Here is a 22,757-nt window from a genome sequence, read left to right on the forward strand (position 1 = left end):
ACAGGATAGGATTAGATACACAGCACAGCAGACAGTATCACACAGGAGAGGATTAGATACACAGCTCAGCAGTATCACACAGGAGAGGATTAGATACACAGCTCAGCTGTATCACACAGGAGAAGATTAGATACACAGCTCAGCAGTATCACACAGGAGAGGATTAGATACACAGCTAGGCAGTATAACACGGGAGAGGATTAGATACACAGCTCAGCAATATCACACAGGATAGGATTAGATACACGGCTCAGCAATATCACACAGGATTAGATACACAGCTCAGCTGTATCACACAGGAGAGGATTAGATACACAGCTCAGCAGTATCACAAGGAGAGGATTAGATACACGGCTCAGCAGTATCACACAGAAGAGGATTAGATACACAGATCAGAAGTCAGTATCACACAGGAGAGGATTAGGTACACGGCTCAGCAGTATCACACAGGAAAGGATTAGATACACAGCTCAGCAGTATCACACAGAAGAGGATTAGATACACAGCTCAGAAGTCAGTATCACACAGGAGAGGATTAGATACACAGCTCAGCAGTATCACACAGGAGTGGATTAGATACACAGCTCAGCAGTATCACACAGGAGAGGATTAGATACACAGCTCAGCAGTATCACACAGGAGAGGATTAGATACACAGCTCAGCAGTATCACACAGGAGAGGATTAGATACACAGCTCAGCAGTATCACACAGGAGAGGATTAGATACACAGCTCAGCAGTATCACACAGGAGAGAATTAGATACACAGCTCAGCAGTATCACACAGGAGAGGATTAGATACACAGCTCAGCAGTATCACACAGGAGAGGATTAGATACACAGCTCAGCAGTATCACACAGGAGAGGATTAGATACACGGCTCAGCAGACAGTACCACACAGGAGAGGATTAGATACACAGCTCAGCAGACAGTACCACACAGGAGAGGATTAGATACACAGCTCAGCAGTATCATACAGGATAGGATTAGATACACAGCACAGCAGACAGTATCACACAGGAGAGGATTAGATACACAGCTCAGCAGTATCACACAGGAGAGGATTAGATACACAGCTCAGCTGTATCACACAGGAGAAGATTAGATACACAGCTCAGCAGTATCACACAGGAGAGGATTAGATACACAGCTAGGCAGTATAACACGGGAGAGGATTAGATACACAGCTCAGCAATATCACACAGGATAGGATTAGATACACGGCTCAGCAGTATCACACAGGATTAGATACACAGCTTAGCAGTATCACACAGGAGAGGATTAGATCCACAGCTCAGCAGTATCACAAGGAGAGGATTAGATACACGGCTCAGCAGTATCACACAGAAGAGGATTAGATACACAGATCAGAAGTCAGTATCACACAGGAGAGGATTAGGTACACGGCTCAGCAGTATCACACAGGAAAGGATTAGATACACAGCTCAGCAGTATCACACAGAAGAGGATTAGATACACAGCTCAGAAGTCAGTATCACACAGGAGAGGATTAGATACACAGCTCAGCAGTATCACACAGGAGTGGATTAGATACACAGCTCAGCAGTATCACACAGGAGAGGATTAGATACACAGCTCAGCAGTATCACACAGGAGAGGATTAGATACACAGCTCAGCAGTATCACACAGGAGAGGATTAGATACACAGCTCAGCAGTATCACACAGGAGAGGATTAGATACACAGCTCAGCAGTATCACACAGGAGAGGATTAGATACACAGCTCAGCAGTATCACACAGGAGAGGATTAGATACACAGCACAGCAGACAGTATCACACAGGAGAGGATTAGATACACAGCTCAGCAGACAGTACCACACAGGAGAGGATTAGATACACAGCTCAGCAGTATCACACAGGAAAGGATTAGATACACAGCTCAGCAGTATCACACAGGAGAGGATTAGATACACAGCTAGGCAGTATAACACGGGAGAGGATTAGATACACAGCTCAGCAATATCACACAGGATAGGATTAGATACACGGCTCAGCAGTATCACACAGGAGAGGATTAGATACACAGCTCAGCAGTATCACACAGGAGAGGATTAGATACAAAGTGTCTATTACCCAGAGAATCTTCATTATATCTTGTACTTACCCTAATCTCTCCAACCTGCGGAGACCGGACAGAGCTTCCAGCAGGACACTGAGGTCAGGACCAGCCAGGCGGTTACCAGACAGGACACTGAGGTAAGGACCAGCCAGGGGGTTACGAGACAGGACAAGTATCTTCAGGTCCGGATTATTCCTTATTACAGAAGCCAACGGGACACAGGACGAGTCTGGGAGATTATTACTACCCAACCTGTAAGAATAAGAGGAGATGTGAGGGAGGTATCACACAGGATTAGATACACAGCTCAGCAGTATCACACAGGAGAGGATTAGATACACAACTCAGCAGTATCACACAAGAGAGGATTAGATACACAGCTCAGCAGTATCACACAGGAGAGGATTAGATACACAGCTCAGTAGAATCACACAGGATAGGATTAGATACACAGCTCAGCAGTATAACACGGGAGAGGATTAGATACACAGCTCAGCAGTATCACACAGGAGAGGATTAGATACACAGCTCGGCAGTATAACACGGGAGAGGATTAGATACACAGCTCAGCAGTATCACACAGGGGAGGATTAGATGCACAGCTCAGCAGTATCACACAGGATAGGATTAGATACACAGCTCGGCGGTATCACACAGGAGAGGATTAGATACACGGCTCAGCAGTATCACACAGGAGAGGATTAGAAACACGGCTCAGCGGTATCACACAGGAGCGGATTAGATACACGGCTCAGCGGTATCACACAGGAGAGGATTAGATACACGGCTCAGCGGTATCACACAGGAGAGGATTAGATACACGGCTCAGCAGTATCACACAGGAGAGGATTAGATACACGGCTCAGCAGTATCACACAGGAAAGGATTAGATACACAGCTCAGAAGTCAGTATCACACAGGAGAGGATTAGATACACAACTCAGCAGTATCACACAAGAGAGGATTAGATACACAGCTCAGCAGTATCACACAGGAGAGGATTAGATACACAGCTCAGTAGAATCACACAGGATAGGATTAGATACACAGCTCAGCAGTATAACACGGGAGAGGATTAGATACACAGCTCAGCAGTATCACACAGGAGAGGATTAGATACACAGCTCGGCAGTATAACACGGGAGAGGATTAGATACACAGCTCAGCAGTATCACACAGGGGAGGATTAGATGCACAGCTCAGCAGTATCACACAGGATAGGATTAGATACACAGCTCGGCGGTATCACACAGGAGAGGATTAGATACACGGCTCAGCAGTATCACACAGGAGAGGATTAGAAACACGGCTCAGCGGTATCACACAGGAGCGGATTAGATACACGGCTCAGCGGTATCACACAGGAGAGGATTAGATACACGGCTCAGCGGTATCACACAGGAGAGGATTAGATACACGGCTCAGCAGTATCACACAGGAGAGGATTAGATACACGGCTCAGCAGTATCACACAGGAAAGGATTAGATACACAGCTCAGAAATCAGTATCACACAGGATAGGATTAGATACACAGCTCAGCAGTATCACACAGGAGAGGATTAGATACACAGCTCAGCAGTATCACACAGGATAGGATTAGATACACAGCTCAGCAGTATCACACAGGAGAGGATTAGATACACAGCTCAGCCGTATCACACAGGAGAGGATTAGATACACAGCTAGGCAGTATAACACGGGAGAGGATTAGATACACAGCTCGGCAGTATCACACAGGAGAGGATTAGATACACAGCTCAGCCGTATCACACAGGAGAGGATTAGATACACAGCTCGGCAGTATAACACGGGAGAGGATTAGATACACAGCTCGGCAGTATCACACAGGAGAGGATTAGATACACAGCTCGGCAGTATAACACGGGAGAGGATTAGATACACAGCTCGGCAGTATCACACAGGAGAGGATTAGATACACAGCTCAGCCGTATCACACAGGAGAGGATTAGATACACAGCTCGGCAGTATAACACGGGAGAGGATTAGATACACAGCTCGGCAGTATCACACGGGAGAGGATTAGATACACAGCTCGGCAGTATCACACAGGAGAGGATTAGATACACAGCTCGGCAGTATCACACAGGAGAGGATTAGATACACAGCTCGGCAGTATAACACGGGAGAGGATTAGATACACAGCTCGGCAGTATCACACAGGAGAGGATTAGATACACAGCTCAGCCGTATCACACAGGAGAGGATTAGATACACAGCTCGGCAGTATAACACGGGAGAGGATTAGATACACAGCTCGGCAGTATCACACGGGAGAGGATTAGATACACAGCTCGGCAGTATCACACAGGAGAGGATTAGATACACAGCTCGGCAGTATCACACAGGAGAGGATTAGATACACAGCTCAGCCATATCACACAGGAGAGGATTAGATACACAGCTCAGCAGTATAACACGGGAGAGGATTAGATACACAGCTCAGCAGTATCACACAGGAGAGGATTAGATACACAGCTCAGCCGTATCACACAGGAGAGGATTAGATACACAGCTCGGCAGTATCACACAGGAGAGGATTAGATACACAGCTCGGCAGTATTACACAGGAGAGGATTAGATACACAGCTCAGCCATATCACACAGGAGAGGATTAGATACACAGCTCGTCAGTATAACACGGGAGAGGATTAGATACACAGCTCGGCAGTATCACACAGGATAGGATTAGATACACAGCTCAGCAGTATCACACAGGGGATGATTAGATACACAGCTCGTCAGTATAACACGGGAGAGGATTAGATACACAGCTCGGCAGTATCACACAGGAGAGGATTAGATACACAGCTCGGCAGTATCACACAGGAGATAAGATAAGATAATCCTTTTTTAGTCCCACAGTGGGGAAACTCACAGCGTTACAGCAGCAGAGAGGGGACAGAGAGTGAAGTACAAGCTATGACAACCAGGGCCAGATTAAGGGTCCCAGCGGTATGGAGCACCTCATTTAAGATGGGGCCCCCCAGCTCGGCAGCCAACGCGGGGCTCCCTTCCACAACAATATTTGTGAAAAAAAGATACCATATAGTTATCCTATTACAAATATCAGCGCCATACTACTACCAGATAATGATACCACAATACTGTTACCAATTAAAACTATCATAAAACCAATATTCCAAACTATTCCAAAAGATGCCTCGAAACTGCAACCCACAGCATTACCACAACATAAAGAAAATACCAACATCCTGATACTGAACACAAGACTCTGTACACAGACCAGTATTACCAATGATTTACCACATATAAACTCCATTTATTGATGAACACCACGAGCAAAGGGCAATATCACTAATGACACCTCAGGCCCAGGCCCAAATATTAACATTACATCCTGATTATCACCACTACATAATGACTGGATAATACTGCAATACTATATGATAACCTACACACAGACCAGTATGTACCAGCATATAGTGACCATATAGTAGTAGATACCAGTCCTCAGGTGACGCCCCTGATGTAGTCTCTTCCCTCTTGTCTAATCTTCAGGGAGACTTCTTGCAGCCAAGACTCATCTCTGCAGGTTTATAAAACAGACCTGGTTGGCATCATCCTATATACATATATTTAAATACCCCTTACAACACAACTGACCACACTGTGCCCCCACATATATCATATATACCCCACACACTACAACTGACCACACTGTGCCCCCACATATATCATATATACCCCTCACACCACAACTGATCACACTGTGCCCCACATATATCATATACACCCCTCACACCACAACTGACCACACTGTACCCCACATATATCATATATACCCCTCACACCACAACTGATCATACTGTGCCCCCACATATATCATATACACCCCTCACACCACAACTGACCACACTGTACCCCCACATATATCATATATACCCCTCACACTACAACTGACCACACTGTGCCCCCACATATATCATATATACCCCACACACTACAACTGACCACACTATACCCCCACATATATCATATATACCCCACACACTACAACTGACCACACTGTACCCCCACATATATCATATACACCCCTCACACCACAACTGACCACACTATACACCCACATATATCATATATATCCCTCACACCACAACTGATCACACTGTGCCCCACATATATCATATACACCCCTCACACCACAACTGATCACACTGTGCCCCACATATATCATATACACCCCTCACACCACAACTGACCACACTGTGCCCCCACATATATCATATATACCCCTCACACTACAACTGACCACACTATACCCCCACATATATCATATATACCCCTCACACCACAACTGACCACACTGTGCTACCACATATATCATATATACCCCTCACACTACAACTGACCACACTGTGCCCCCACATATATCATATATACCCCTCACACTACAACTGACCACACTGTGCCCCCACATATATATCATACATACCCCTCACACTACAACTGACCACACTGTGCCCCCACATATTTCATATATACCCCTCACACTACAACTGACCACACTGTGCCCCCACATATATATCATATATACCCCTCACACCATAAATGACCACACTGTGCCCCCACACCACTACCATTACTACTGCATCATGTCTGAATAATACCGCCCCACCGCTACCATTACCACTGCATCATGTCTGAATAATACCGCCCCACCGCTACCATTACCCCTGCATCATGACTGAATAATACCACCACACCACTACCATTACCACGGCATCATGTCTGAATAATACCACCACACCACTACCATTACCACTGCATCATGACTGAATAATACCACCACACCACTACCATTACCACGGCATCATGTCTGAATAATACCGCCACACCACTACCATTACCACTGCATCATGTCTGAATAATACCTCCACATCATGTCTGAATAATACCGCCACACCACTACCATTACCCCTGCATCATGTCTGAATAATACCACCACACCACTACCATTACCACTGCATCATGTCTGAATAATATGACCACACCACTACCATTACCTCTGCATCATGTCTGAATAATACCACCACACCACTACCATTACCTCTGCATCATGTCTGAATAATACCACCACACCACTACCATCACCACTGCATCATGTCTGAATAATACCACCACACCACTACCATTACCTCTGCATCATGTCTGAATAATATGACCACACCACTACCATTACCACTGCATCATGTCTGAATAATACCACCACACCACTACCATTACCACTGCATCATGTCTGAATAATACCACCACACCACTACCATTACCACTGCATCATGACTGAATAATACCACCACACCACTACCATTGCCACTGCATCATGACTGAATAATACCACCACACCACTACCATTACCACTGCATCATGACTGAATAATACCACCACACCACTACCATTACCACTGCATCATGTCTGAATAATACCACCACACCACTACCATTACCACTGCATCATGTCTGAATAATACCACCACACCACTACCATTACCACTGCATCATGTCTGAATAATACCACCACACCTCTACCATTACCTCTGCATCATGACTGAATAATACCACCACACCACTACCATTACCACTGCATCATGTCTGAATAATACCTCCACACCACTACCATTACCCCTGCATCATGACTGAATAATACAACCACACCACTACCATCACCACTGCATCATGACTGAATAATACAACCACACCACTACCATTACCACTGCATCATGACTGAATAATACCACCACACCACTACCATTACCACTGCATCATGTCTGAATAATACCACCACACCGCTACCATTACCACTGCATCATGTCTGAATAATATGACCACACCGCTACCATTACCACTACATCATGACTGAATAATAACACCACACCACTACCATCACCACTGCATCATGACTGAATAATACCACCACACCACTACCATTACCTCTGCATCATGACTGAATAATACCACCACACCACTACCATCACCACTGCATCATGACTGAATAATACCACCACATCACTACCATTACCACTGCATCATGACTGACTAATACCACCACACCGCTACCATTACCACTGCATCATGACTGAATAATACCACCACACCACTACCATTACCACCGCATCATGACTGAATAATACCACCACACCACTACCATTACCACTGCATCATGACTGATAATACCACCACACCACTACCATTACCACTGCATCATGACTGAATAATACCACCACACCACTACCATTACCTCTGCATCATGTCTGAATAATACCACCACACCACTACCATTACCTCTGCATCATGTCTGAATAATACCACCACACCACTACCATTACTACTGCATCATGACTGACTAATACCACCACACCACTACCATTACCCCTGCATCATGACTGAATAATACCACCACACCGCTACCATTACCACTGCATCATGACTGAATAACACCACCACACCACTACCATTACCACTTCATCATGTCTGAATAATACCACCACACCACTACCATTACCACTGCATCATGACTGAATAATACCACCACACCACTACCATTACCACTGCATCATGTCTGAATAATACCACCACACCACTACCATTACCACTGCATCATGACTGAATAATACCACCACACCGCTACCATTACCACTGCATCATGACTGAATAATACCACCACACCACTACCATTACCACTGCATCATGACTGAATAATACCACCACACCACTACCATTACCACTGCATCATGACTGAATAATACCACCACTTATCTACCATTACCACTGCATCATGTCTGAATAATACCACCACACCACTACCATTACCACTGCATCATGACTGAATAATACCACCACACCACTACCATTACCACTGCATCATGACTGAATAATACCACCACTTATCTACCATTACCACTGCATCATGACTGAATAACACCACCACACCGCTACCATTACCACTGCATCATGACTGAATAATACCACCACACCACTACCATTACCACTGCATCATGACTGAATAATACCACCACACCACTACCATTACCACTGCATCATGACTGAATAATACCACCACACCACTACCATTACCACTGCATCATGACTGAATAACACCACCACACCACTACCATTACTACTGCATCATGACTGAATAATACCACCACACCACTACCATTACCACTGCATCATGACTGAATAATACCACCACACCACTACCATTACCACTGCATCATGACTGACTAATACCACCACATCACTACCATTACCACTGCATCATGACTGACTAATACCACCACATCACTACCATTACCACTGCATCATGACTGAATAATACCACCACACCACTACCATTACCACTGCATCATGACTGAATAATACCACCACACCACTACCATTACCACTGCATCATGTCTGAATAATACCACCACACCAATACCATTACCACTGCATCATGACTGAATAATACCACCACACCACTACCATTACCACTGCATCATGACTGAATAATACCACCACACTACTACCATTACCACTGCATCATGACTGAATAATACCACCACATCACTAGCATTACCACTGTATCATGACTGAATAATACCACCACACCACTACCACTGCATCATGACTGAATAATACCACCACTTATCTACCATTACCACTGCATCATGTCTGAATAATACCAACACACCACTACCATTACCGCTGCATCATGACTGAATAATACCATCACACCTCTACCATTACCACTGCATCATGACTGAATAATACCATCACACCACTACCATTACCACTGCATCATGACTGAATAATACCACCACACCACTACCATTACCACTGCATCATGACTGAATAATACCAGCACACCACTACCATTACCACTGCATCATGACTGAATAATACCACCACACCACTACCATTACCACTGCATCATGACTGAATAATACCACCACACCACTACCATTACCACTGCATCATGTCTGAATAATACCAACACACCACTACCATTACCACTGCATCATGTCTGAATAATACCACCACACCACTACCATCACCACTGCATCATGACTGAATAATACCACCACACCACTACCATTACCACTGCATCATGACTGAATAATACCACCACACCACTACCATTACCACTGCATCATGACTGAATAATACCACCACACCACTACCATTACCACTGCATCATGTCTGAATAATACCAACACACCACTACCATTACCACTGCATCATGTCTGAATAATACCACCACACTGCTACCATTACCGCTGCATCATGACTGAATAATACCACCACTTATCTACCATTACCACTGCATCATGTCTGAATAATACCAACACACCACTACCATTACCGCTGCATCATGACTGAATAATACCACCACTTATCTACCATTACCACTGCATCATGACTGAATAATACCACCACACCGCTACCATTACTACTGCATCATGACTGAATAATACCACCACACCACTACCATTACTACTGCATCATGTCTGAATAATACCACCACACCACTACCATTACCTCTGCATCATGACTGAATAATACCACCACACCACTACCATTACCACTGCATCATGACTGAATAATACCACCACACCACTACCATTACCACTGCATCATGTCTGACTAATACCACCACACCGCTACCATTACCACTGCATCATGTCTGAATAACACCACCACTACCATTACCACTGCATCATGTCTGAATAATACCACCACACCACTACCATTACCACTGCATCATGACTGAATAATACCATCACACCACTACCATTACCACTGCATCATGACTGAATAATACCACCACACCACTACCATTACCACTGCATCATGACTGAATAATACCACCACTTATCTACCATTACCACTGCATCATGTCTGAATAATACCAACACACCACTACCATTACCGCTGCATCATGACTGAATAATACCATCACACCTCTACCATTACCACTGCATCATGTCTGAATAATACCAACACACCACTACCATTACCACTGCATCATGACTGAATAATACCATCACACAACTACCATTACCGCTGCATCATGACTGAATAACACCAACACACCACTACCATCACCACTGCATCATGACTGAATAATACCACCACACCGCTACCATTACCACTGCATCATGACTGAATAATACCACCACACCACTACCATTACCTCTGCATCATGACTGAATAATACCACCACACCACTACCATTACCCCTGCATCATGACTGAATAATACCACCACACCACTACCATTACCACTGCATCATGTCTGAATAATACCAACACACCACTACCATTACCGCTGCATCATGACTGAATAACACCAACACACCACTACCATTACCACTGCATCATGTCTGAATAATATGACCACACCACTACCATCACCACTGCATCATGTCTGAATAATACCACCACACCACTACCATCACCACTGCATCATGTCTGAATAATACCACCACACCACTACCATTACCACTGCATCATGTCTGAATAATATGACCACACCACTACCATTACCACTGCATCATGTCTGAATAATACCACCACACCACTACCATTACCACTGCATCATGTCTGAATAATATGACCACACCACTACCATTACCACTGCATCATGACTGAATAATACCACCACACCTCTACCATTACCACTGCATCATGACTGAATAATACCACCACACCACTACCATTACCACTGCATCATGACTGACTAACACCACCACATCACTACCATTACCACTGCATCATGACTGAATAATACCACCACACCGCTACCATTACCACTGCATCATGACTGAATAACACCACCACATCACTACCATTACCACTGCATCATGACTGAATAATACCACCACACCAATACCATTACCACTGCATCATGACTGAATAATACCACCACACCACTACCATCACCACTGCATCATGTCTGAATAATACCACCACACCACTACCATTACCACTGCATCATGACTGAATAATACCACCACACCACTACCATTACCACTGCATCATGACTGACTAATACCACCACACCACTACCATCACCACTGCATCATGTCTGAATAATACCACCACACCACTACCATTACCACTGCATCATGACTGAATAACACCACCACACCACTACCATTACCACTGCATCATGACTGAATAATACAACCACACCACTACCATTACCACTGCATCATGTCTGAATAATACCACCACACCGCTACCATTACCTCTGCATCATGACTGAATAATATGACCACACCACTACCATTACCACTGCATCATGTCTGAATAATATGACCACACCGCTACCATTACCACTGCATCATGTCTGAATAATACCATCACACCACTACCATTACCCCTGCATCATGTCTGAATAATATGACCACACCACTACCATCACCACTGCATCATGTCTGAATAATACCACCACACCACTACCATTACCACTGCATCATGACTGAATAATACCATCACACCACTACCATTACCACTGCATCATGACTGAATAATACCTCCACATCATGTCTGAATAATACTGCCACACCACTACCATTACCACTGCATCATGTCTGAATAATACCACCACACCACTACCATTACCACTGCATCATGTCTGAATAATACCACCACACCGCTACCATTACCTCTGCATCATGACTGAATAATACCACCACACCACTACCATTACCTCTGCATCATGACTGAATAATACTACCACACCACTGCCATTACCACTGCATCCTGACTGAATAATACCACCACACCACTACCATTACCTCTGCATCATGTCTGAATAATACCACCACACCACTACCATTACCACTGCATCATGACTGAATAATACCACCACACCACTACCATTACCACTGCATCATGTCTGAATAATACCACCACACCACTACCATTACCACTGCATCATGACTGAATAATACCACCACACCACTACCATTACCTCTGCATCATGTCTGAATAATACCACCACACTGCTACCATTACCTCTGCATCATGACTGAATAATACCACCACACCACTACCATTACCTCTGCATCATGTCTGAATAATACCACCACACCACTACCATTACCACTGCATCATGACTGAATAATACCATCACACCACTACCATTACCACTGCATCATGACTGAATAATACCTCCACATCATGTCTGAATAATACTGCCACACCACTACCATTACCACTGCATCATGACTGAATAATACCACCACACCACTACCATTACCACTGCATCATGACTGAATAATACCACCACACCACTACCATTACCACTGCATCATGTCTGAATAATACCACCACACTGCTACCATTACCACTGCATCATGTCTGAATAATACCACCACACCGCTACCATTACCTCTGCATCATGACTGAGTAATACCACCACACCGCTACCATTACCACTGCATCATGTCTGAATAATATGACCACACCACTACCATTACCACTGCATCATGTCTGAATAATACCACCACACCACTACCATTACCACTGCATCATGTCTGAATAATATGACCACACCAATACCATTACCACTGCATCATGTCTGAATAATATGACCACACCACTACCATTACCACTGCATCATGTCTGAATAATACCACCACACCACTACCACTGCATCATGTCTGAATAATATGACCACACCACTACCATTACCACTGCATCATGTCTGAATAATACCACCACACCACTACCATTACCACTGCATCATGTCTGAATAATATGACCACACCAATACCATTACCTCTGCATCATGACTGAATAATACCACCACACCACTACCATCACCACTGCATCATGACTGAATAATACCACCACACCGCTACCATTACCTCTGCATCATGACTGAATAATACAACCACACCGCTACCATTACCACTGCATCATGACTGACTAATACCACCACACCGCTACCATTACCACTGCATCATGTCTGAATAATATGACCACACCGCTACCATTACCACTGCATCATGACTGAATAATACCACCACACCACTACCATCACCACTGCATCATGACTGAATAATACCACCACACCACTACCATTACCACTGCATCATGTCTGAATAATACCACCACACCACTACCATTACCACTGCATCATGACTGAATAATACCACCACACCACTACCATTACCACTGCATCATGACTGAATAATACCACCACACCACTACCATCACCACTGCATCATGACTGAATAATACCACCACACCGCTACCATTACCACTGCATCATGACTGACTAATACCACCACACCGCTACCATTACCACTGCATCATGTCTGAATAATATGACCACACCGCTACCATTACCACTGCATCATGACTGAATAATACCACCACACCACTACCATCACCACTGCATCATGACTGAATAATACCACCACACCACTACCATTACCACTGCATCATGTCTGAATAATACCACCACACCACTACCATTACCACTGCATCATGACTGAATAATACAACCACACCACTACCATTACCACTGCATCATGTCTGAATAATATGACCACACCAATACCATTACCACTGCATCATGTCTGAATAATAGCACCACACCACTACCATTACCACTGCATCATGACTGAATAATACCACCACTACCATTACCCCTGCATCATGACTGAATAATACCACCACACCGCTACCATTACCACTGCATCATGACTGAATAATACCACCACACCACTACCATTACCACTGCATCATGACTGAATAATACCACCACACCACTACCATTACCACTGCATCATGTCTGAATAATACAACCACACCACTACCATTACCACTGCATCATGACTGAATAATACCACCACACCACTACCATCACCACTGCATCATGACTGAATAATACCACCACACCACTACCATTACCACTGCATCATGACTGAATAATACCACCACACCACTACCATTACCACTGCATCATGACTGAATAATACCATCACACCACTACCATTACCACTGCATCATGACTGACTAATACCACCACACCGCTACCATTACCACTGCATCATGACTGAATAACACCAACACACCACTACCATTACCTCTGCATCATGTCTGAATAATACCACCACACCGCTACCATTACCACTGCATCATGTCTGAATAATACCACCACACCACTACCATTACCACTGCATCATGACTGAATAATACCATCACACCACTACCATTACCACTGCATCATGACTGACTAATACCACCACACCGCTACCATTACCACTGCATCATGACTGAATAATACCACCACACCGCTACCATTACCTCTGCATCATGTCTGAATAATACCACCACACCGCTACCATTACCACTGCATCATGTCTGAATAATACCACCACACCGCTACCATTACCACTGCATCATGTCTGAATAATACCACCACACCGCTACCATTACCACTGCATCATGTCTGAATAATACCACCACACCGCTACCATTACCTCTGCATCATGTCTGAATAATACCACCACACCACTACCATTACCACTGCATCATGACTGGATAACACCACCACACCACTACCATTACCACTGCATGTCTGAATAATACCACCACATCACTACCATTACCATTACCACTGCATCATGTCTGAATAATACCACCACACCACTACCATTACCTCTGCATCATGTCTGAATAATACCACCACACCACTACCATTACCCCTGCATCATGACTGAATAATACCACCACACCACTACCATTACCACTGCATCATGTCTGAATAATACCACCACACCGCTACCATTACCTCTGCATCATGTCTGAATAATATGACCACACCACTACCATTACCACTGCATCATGTCTGAATAATACCACCACACCACTACCATTACCTCTGCATCATGTCTGAATAATACCACCACACCACTACCATTACCACTGCATCATGACTGAATAATACCACCACACCGCTACCATTACCTCTGCATCATGTCTGAATAATATGACCACACCACTACCATCACCACTGCATCATGACTGAATAATACCACCACACCACTACCATCACCACTGCATCATGTCTGAATAATACCACCACACCACTACCATTACCACTGCATCATGTCTGAATAATATGACCACACCGCTACCATTACCACTGCATCATGTCTGAATAATACAACCACACCACTACCATTACCACTGCATCATGTCTGAATAATATGACCACACCACTACCATTACCACTGCATCATGTCTGAATAATACCACCACACCACTACCATTACCTCTGCATCATGTCTGAATAATACCACCACACCACTACCATTACCACTGCATCATGTCTGAATAATACCACCACACCACTACCATTACCTCTGCATCATGTCTGAATAATACCACCACACCACTACCATTACCACTGCATCATGACTGAATAATACCACCACACCACTACCATTACCTCTGCATCATGTCTGAATAATACCACCACACCACTACCATTACCACTGCATCATGTCTGAATAATACCACCACACCGCTACCATTACCACTGCATCATGTCTGAATAATACCACCACACCACTACCATCACCACTGCATCATGACTGAATAATACCACCACACTGCTACCATTACCACTGCATCATGACTGAATAATACCACCACACCACTACCATTACCTCTGCATCATGTCTGAATAATACCACCACACCACTACCATTACCTCTGCATCATGACTGAATAATACCACCACACTGCTACCATTACCACTGCATCATGACTGAATAATACCACCACACCGCTACCATTACCACTGCATCATGTCTGACTAATACCACCACACCGCTACCATTAACCCTGCATCATGACTGACTAATACCACCACACCGCTACCATTACCACTGCATCATGTCTGAATAATACCACCACACCACTACCATTACCACTGCATCATGTCTGAATAATACCACCACACCACTACCATTACCACTGCATCATGTCTGAATAATACCACCACACCGCTACCATTACCACTGCATCATGACTGAATAATACCACCACACTGCTACCATTACCACTGCATCATGACTGAATAATACCACCACACCACTACCATTACCTCTGCATCATGTCTGAATAATACCACCACACCACTACCATTACCTCTGCATCATGACTGAATAATACCACCACACCACTAGCATTACCACTGCATCATGACTGAATAATACCACCACACCACTACCATTACCTCTGCATCATGTCTGAATAATATGACCACACCACTACCATTACCTCTGCATCATGTCTGAATAATATGACCACACCACTACCATTACCTCTGCATCATGTCTGAATAATACCACCACACCACTACCATCACCACTGCATCATGACTGAATAATACCACCACACCACTACCATTACCACTGCATCATGTCTGAATAATATGACCACACCGCTACCATTACCACTGCATCATGTCTGAATAATACCACCACACCACTACCATTACCTCTGCATTATGTCTGAATAATACCACCACACCACTACCATTACCTCTGCATCATGTCTGAATAATACCACCACACCACTACCATTACCACTGCATCATGACTGAATAATACCACCACACCACTACCATTACCACTGCATCATGACTGAGTAATACCACCACACCACTACCATTACCACTGCATCATGACTGAATAATACCACCACACCACTACCATTACCACTGCATCATGACTGAATAATACCACCACACCACTACCATCACCACTGCATCATGACTGAATAATACCACCACTACCATTACCACTGCATCATGGCTGAATAATACCACCACACCATTACCACTGCATCATGTCTGAATAATACCACCACACCACTACCATTACCAATGCATCATGACTGAATAATACCACCACACCACTACCATTACCACTGCATCATGTCTGAATAATACCACCACACCACTACCATTACCACTGCATCATGACTGAATAATACCACCACACCACTACCATTACCACTGCATCATGTCTGAATAATACCTCCACACCACTACCATTACCACTGCATCATGTCTGAATAATACCTCCACACCGCTACCATTACCACTGCATCATGACTGAATAATACCACCACACCACTACCATTACCTCTGCATCATGACTGAATAATACCACCACACCACTACCATTACCACTGCATCATGTCTTAATAATATGACCACACTACTACCATTACCTCTGCATCATGACTGAATAATACCACCACACCACTACCATTACCACTGCATCATGTCTTAATAATATGACCACACCACTACCATTACCACTGCATCATGACTGAATAATACCACCACACCACTACCATTACCACTGCATCATGACTGAATAATATGACCACACCAATACCATTACCTCTGCATCATGACTGAATAATACCACCACACCACTACCATTACCTCTGCATCATGTCTGAATAATATGACCACACCACTACCATTACCTCTGCATCATGTCTGAATAATACCACCACACCACTACCATTACCTCTGCATCATGACTGAATAATACCACCACACCACTACCATTACCACTGCATCATGACTGAATAATACCACCACACCACTACCACTACCCCTGCATCATGACTGATAATACCACCACACCACTACCATTACCACTGCATCATGTCTTAATAATATGACCACACCACTACCATTACCTCTGCATCATGTCTTAATAATATGACCACACCACTACCATTACCTCTGCATCATGACTGAATAATACCACCACACCACTACCATTACCTCTGCATCATGTCTTAATAATATGACCACACCACTACCATTACCTCTGCATCATGACTGAATAATACCACCACACCACTACCATTACCACTGCATCATGTCTGAATAATACCACCACACCACTACCATTACCACTGCATCATGACTGAATAATACCACCACACCACTACCATTACCTCTGCATCATGACTGAATAATACCACCACACCACTACCATTACCTCTGCATCATGTCTTAATAATATGACCACACCACTACCATTACCTCTGCATCATGTCTTAATAATATGACCACACCACTACCATTACTGCTGCGGTATGACTGAATAATACCACCAGACCGCTACCATTACTACTGTGGTATGACTGAATAATACCACCACACCACTACCATCACCACTGCAAAATAATACCACCTAACACATACTCAATAAAAAACCAGTACCAAAAAATGTATTCAAATTAAAAATGAAATGCTCTGCAGATAAACAAAAATATTTTAATATAATTATATCTGATTACTCACTGTTTACTGTCTTCTTCATTACAACCTCATTACAGCCTCTATAGCGCCCCCTGTAGACTGGGATCTCTTCTTCATCCGGTGTAACTCCTCCAGCTGTGATGAATTCGTCCCTAGATGTCCTCAGCTCTTGGCAGCACATCTGTGCCCTTAAAGATATATGGATATATATAGACAGCACCTACTTACTAAAGCTATATATGGCACCCCCATTTATGAATGAACAGTACCCCTGCTATAGGCCACTCACTGTACACTGCCATTTACATTCATTTATATAAAGCTGCCCCTGCTATACAGCAACCGCCACTATACAACTAAACCCAAAACATATAAATGACACCTACTCCCCTATACAGTGGCTCCTCTATATATAAATGACACCCCCCTTGTCCCCTATACAGTGGCTCCTCTATATCTAAATGACACCCCCCTTGTCCCCTATACAGTGGCTCCTCTATATATAAATGACACCCCCTCGTCCCCTATACAGTGGCTCCTCTATATATAAATTACACCCCCCTCGTCCCCTATACAGTGGCTTCCCTATATATAAATTACACCCCCTCGTCCCCTATACAGTGGCTTCCCTATATATAAATTACACCCCCTCGTCCCCTATACAGTGGCTTCCCTATATATAAATTACACCCCCCTCGTCCCCTATACAGTGGCTTCCCTATATATAAATTACACCCCCCCTCGTCCCCTATACAGCGGCTTCCCTATATATAAATTACACCCCCCCTCGTCCCCTATACAGCGGCTTCCCTATATATAAATTACACCCCCCTCGTCCCCTATACAGCGGCTTCCCTATATATAAATTACACCCCCCCTCGTCCCCTATACAGTGGCTTCCCTATATATAAAAATTACACCCCCACGTCCCCTATACAGCGGCTTCCCTATATATAAATTACACCCCCCCTCGTCCCCTATACAGTGGCTTCCCTATATATAAAAATTACACCCCCACGTCCCCTATACAGCGGCTTCCCTATATATAAATTACACCCCCCTCGTCCCCTATACAGTGGCTTCCCTATATATAAAAATTACACCCCCACGTCCCCTATACAGCGGCTTCCCTATATATAAATTACACCCCCCCTCGTCCCCTATACAGCGGCTTCCCTATATATAAAAATTACACCCCCTCGTCCCCTATACAGCGGCTTCCCTATATATAAAAATTACACCCCCTCGTCCCCTATACAGCGGCTCCTCTATATATAAATTACACCCCCTCGTCCCCTATACAGTGGCTCCTCTATATATAAATTACACCCCCTCGTCCCCTATACAGTGGCTCCTCTATATATAAATTACACCCCCTCGTCCCCTATACAGTGGCTTCCCTATTTATAAATTACACCCCCTCGTCCCCTATACAGTGGCTTCCCTATTTATAAATTACACCCCCTCGTCCCCTATACAGTGGCTTCCCTATTTATAAATTACACCCCCTCGTCCCCTATACAGTGGCTCCTCTATATAAATAACCCCCCTCCACTATACATTTGCTCCTCAACATATATAAAATACACCCCCCATATACAGTGACTCTTCTATATATAAATTACACCCCCCTCGTCCCCTATACAGTGGCTTCCCCCCTCTGTCTCCTACACAGTGCCTCCTCCATATATAAATACCCCCCTCCACTATACATTTGCCCCTTAATATATATAAATTATCTTCTATCTTCCCCTGTAAAACAATAAAATAATAACAGTTCACTCACCTTTCCAGACGATCCCTCGCAGCGCTGACAGGATGATCTGCACCCAGGCTCTTCATCTCCCTGCAGTGTGGAGACACAGACGGCGCGATCTATGAGTCATAGATCGGCCGTCTGTGGAGGACTGAAAGTGCAGGCAGAGGTCGCTCTACCTGCACTTCTGCCACTCTATGGTATCTGTGCCTTAAAGGCACAGTACCATATAGTGTGTGCGTGGCAGTATGGGGCTGCTAATAGCGTTTAGCAGCCCCATACTTAGCAGCTGATACCTGCGGGGGCCCCTGTAGCCTGTCATTGTGTGCAGGGCCGGATCTACAGCGCCAGATGCCGGGGCCCCATAGAGAGAGGGCTGAACCCGGGGCCCGGCGCAAGTGCTCCAGGAGCGCCAATGTAGATCCGGCTCTGATGACAACAATAATATTAGGGATAAATGAACAATAAGAAAAGGGGGATAAAAAGACAAAATAGAGACAAGCAATGATCGGCAGTTTGATGTTTAGTCTCTGGATGGGACTTGCAGGGACTGGTTAGGTGGGGCGCACGTTACTGATGATGGCAGCGGGGAGGAAGGACTTACGATAACGCTCCCTCTCACACTTGGGGTGAAGCAGTCGGTCACTGAATGTGCTCCCCAATGCCACCACAGTCTCATGCAAGGGATGGGAGCTATTCTCCAGAATAGACTTCAACTTACACAGTGTCCTCCTCTCAGCTACCACCTGCACAGTGTCCTCCTCTCAGCTACCCCCTGCACAGTGTCCTCCTCTCAGCTACCACCTGCACAGTGTCCTCCTCTCAGCTACCCCCTGCACTGTGTCCTCCTCTCAGCTACCACCTGCACAGTGTCCTCCTCTCAGCTACCACCTGCACAGTGTCCTCCTCTCAGCTACCACCTGCACAGTGTCCTCCTCTCAGCTACCACCTGCACTGTGTCCTCCTCTCAGCTACCACCTGCACAGTGTCCTCCTCTCAGCTACCACCTGCACTGTGTCCTCCTCTCAGCTACCACCTGCACAGTGTCCTCCTCTCAGCTACCCCCTGCACAGTGTCCTCCTCTCAGCTACCCCCTGCACAGTGTCCTCCTCTCAGCTACCCCCTGCACAGTGTCCTCCTCTCAGCTACCACCTGCACAGTGTCCTCCTCTCAGCTACCACCTGCACAGTGTCCTCCTCTCAGCTACCACCTGCACTGTGTCCTCCTCTCAGCTACCACCTGCACAGTGTCCTCCTCTCAGCTACCACCTGCACAGTGTCCTCCTCTCAGCTACCACCTGCACAGTGTCCTCCTCTCAGCTACCACCTGCACAGTGTCCTCCTCTCAGCTACCCCCTGCACAGTGTCCTCCTCTCAGCTACCCCCTGCACAGTGTCCTCCTCTCAGCTACCACCTGCACAGTGTCCTCCTCTCAGCTACCACCTGCACAGTGTCCTCCTCTCAGCTACCACCTGCACTGTGTCCTCCTCTCAGCTACCACCTGCACTGTGTCCTCCTCTCAGCTACCACCTGCACTGTGTCCTCCTCTCAGCTACCACCTGCACTGTGTCCTCCTCTCAGCT

At 45.0% G+C, this 22,757-nt stretch overlaps 1 protein-coding gene and 1 long non-coding RNA gene across 4 annotated transcripts in view; both read right to left on the reverse strand.

The window, feature by feature from the left end:
• LOC140069141 (NACHT, LRR and PYD domains-containing protein 12-like) overlaps positions 1-22,757 on the reverse strand; it is a 113,130-nt gene that overhangs the window by 21,553 nt on the left and 68,820 nt on the right. For all 3 annotated transcript variants that reach the window (XM_072114511.1, XM_072114512.1, XM_072114513.1), the window contains one exon: positions 2,128-2,334. In XM_072114511.1, coding sequence (XP_071970612.1) covers positions 2,128-2,334 — 207 coding nt within the window. The remainder of the gene's footprint in view (positions 1-2,127; positions 2,335-22,757) is intronic.
• On the reverse strand, positions 5,033-21,345 carry LOC140069143 (uncharacterized). The gene is made up of 3 exons (XR_011848722.1): positions 21,206-21,345; positions 19,462-19,607; positions 5,033-5,651 (listed from the first exon to the last, which is right to left on the reverse strand). It is a non-coding gene; the product is annotated as an uncharacterized lncRNA (long non-coding RNA).

Source organism: Engystomops pustulosus, chromosome 7, assembly GCF_040894005.1.
Source record: "Engystomops pustulosus chromosome 7, aEngPut4.maternal, whole genome shotgun sequence".
NCBI lineage: Eukaryota > Metazoa > Chordata > Amphibia > Anura > Leptodactylidae > Engystomops > Engystomops pustulosus.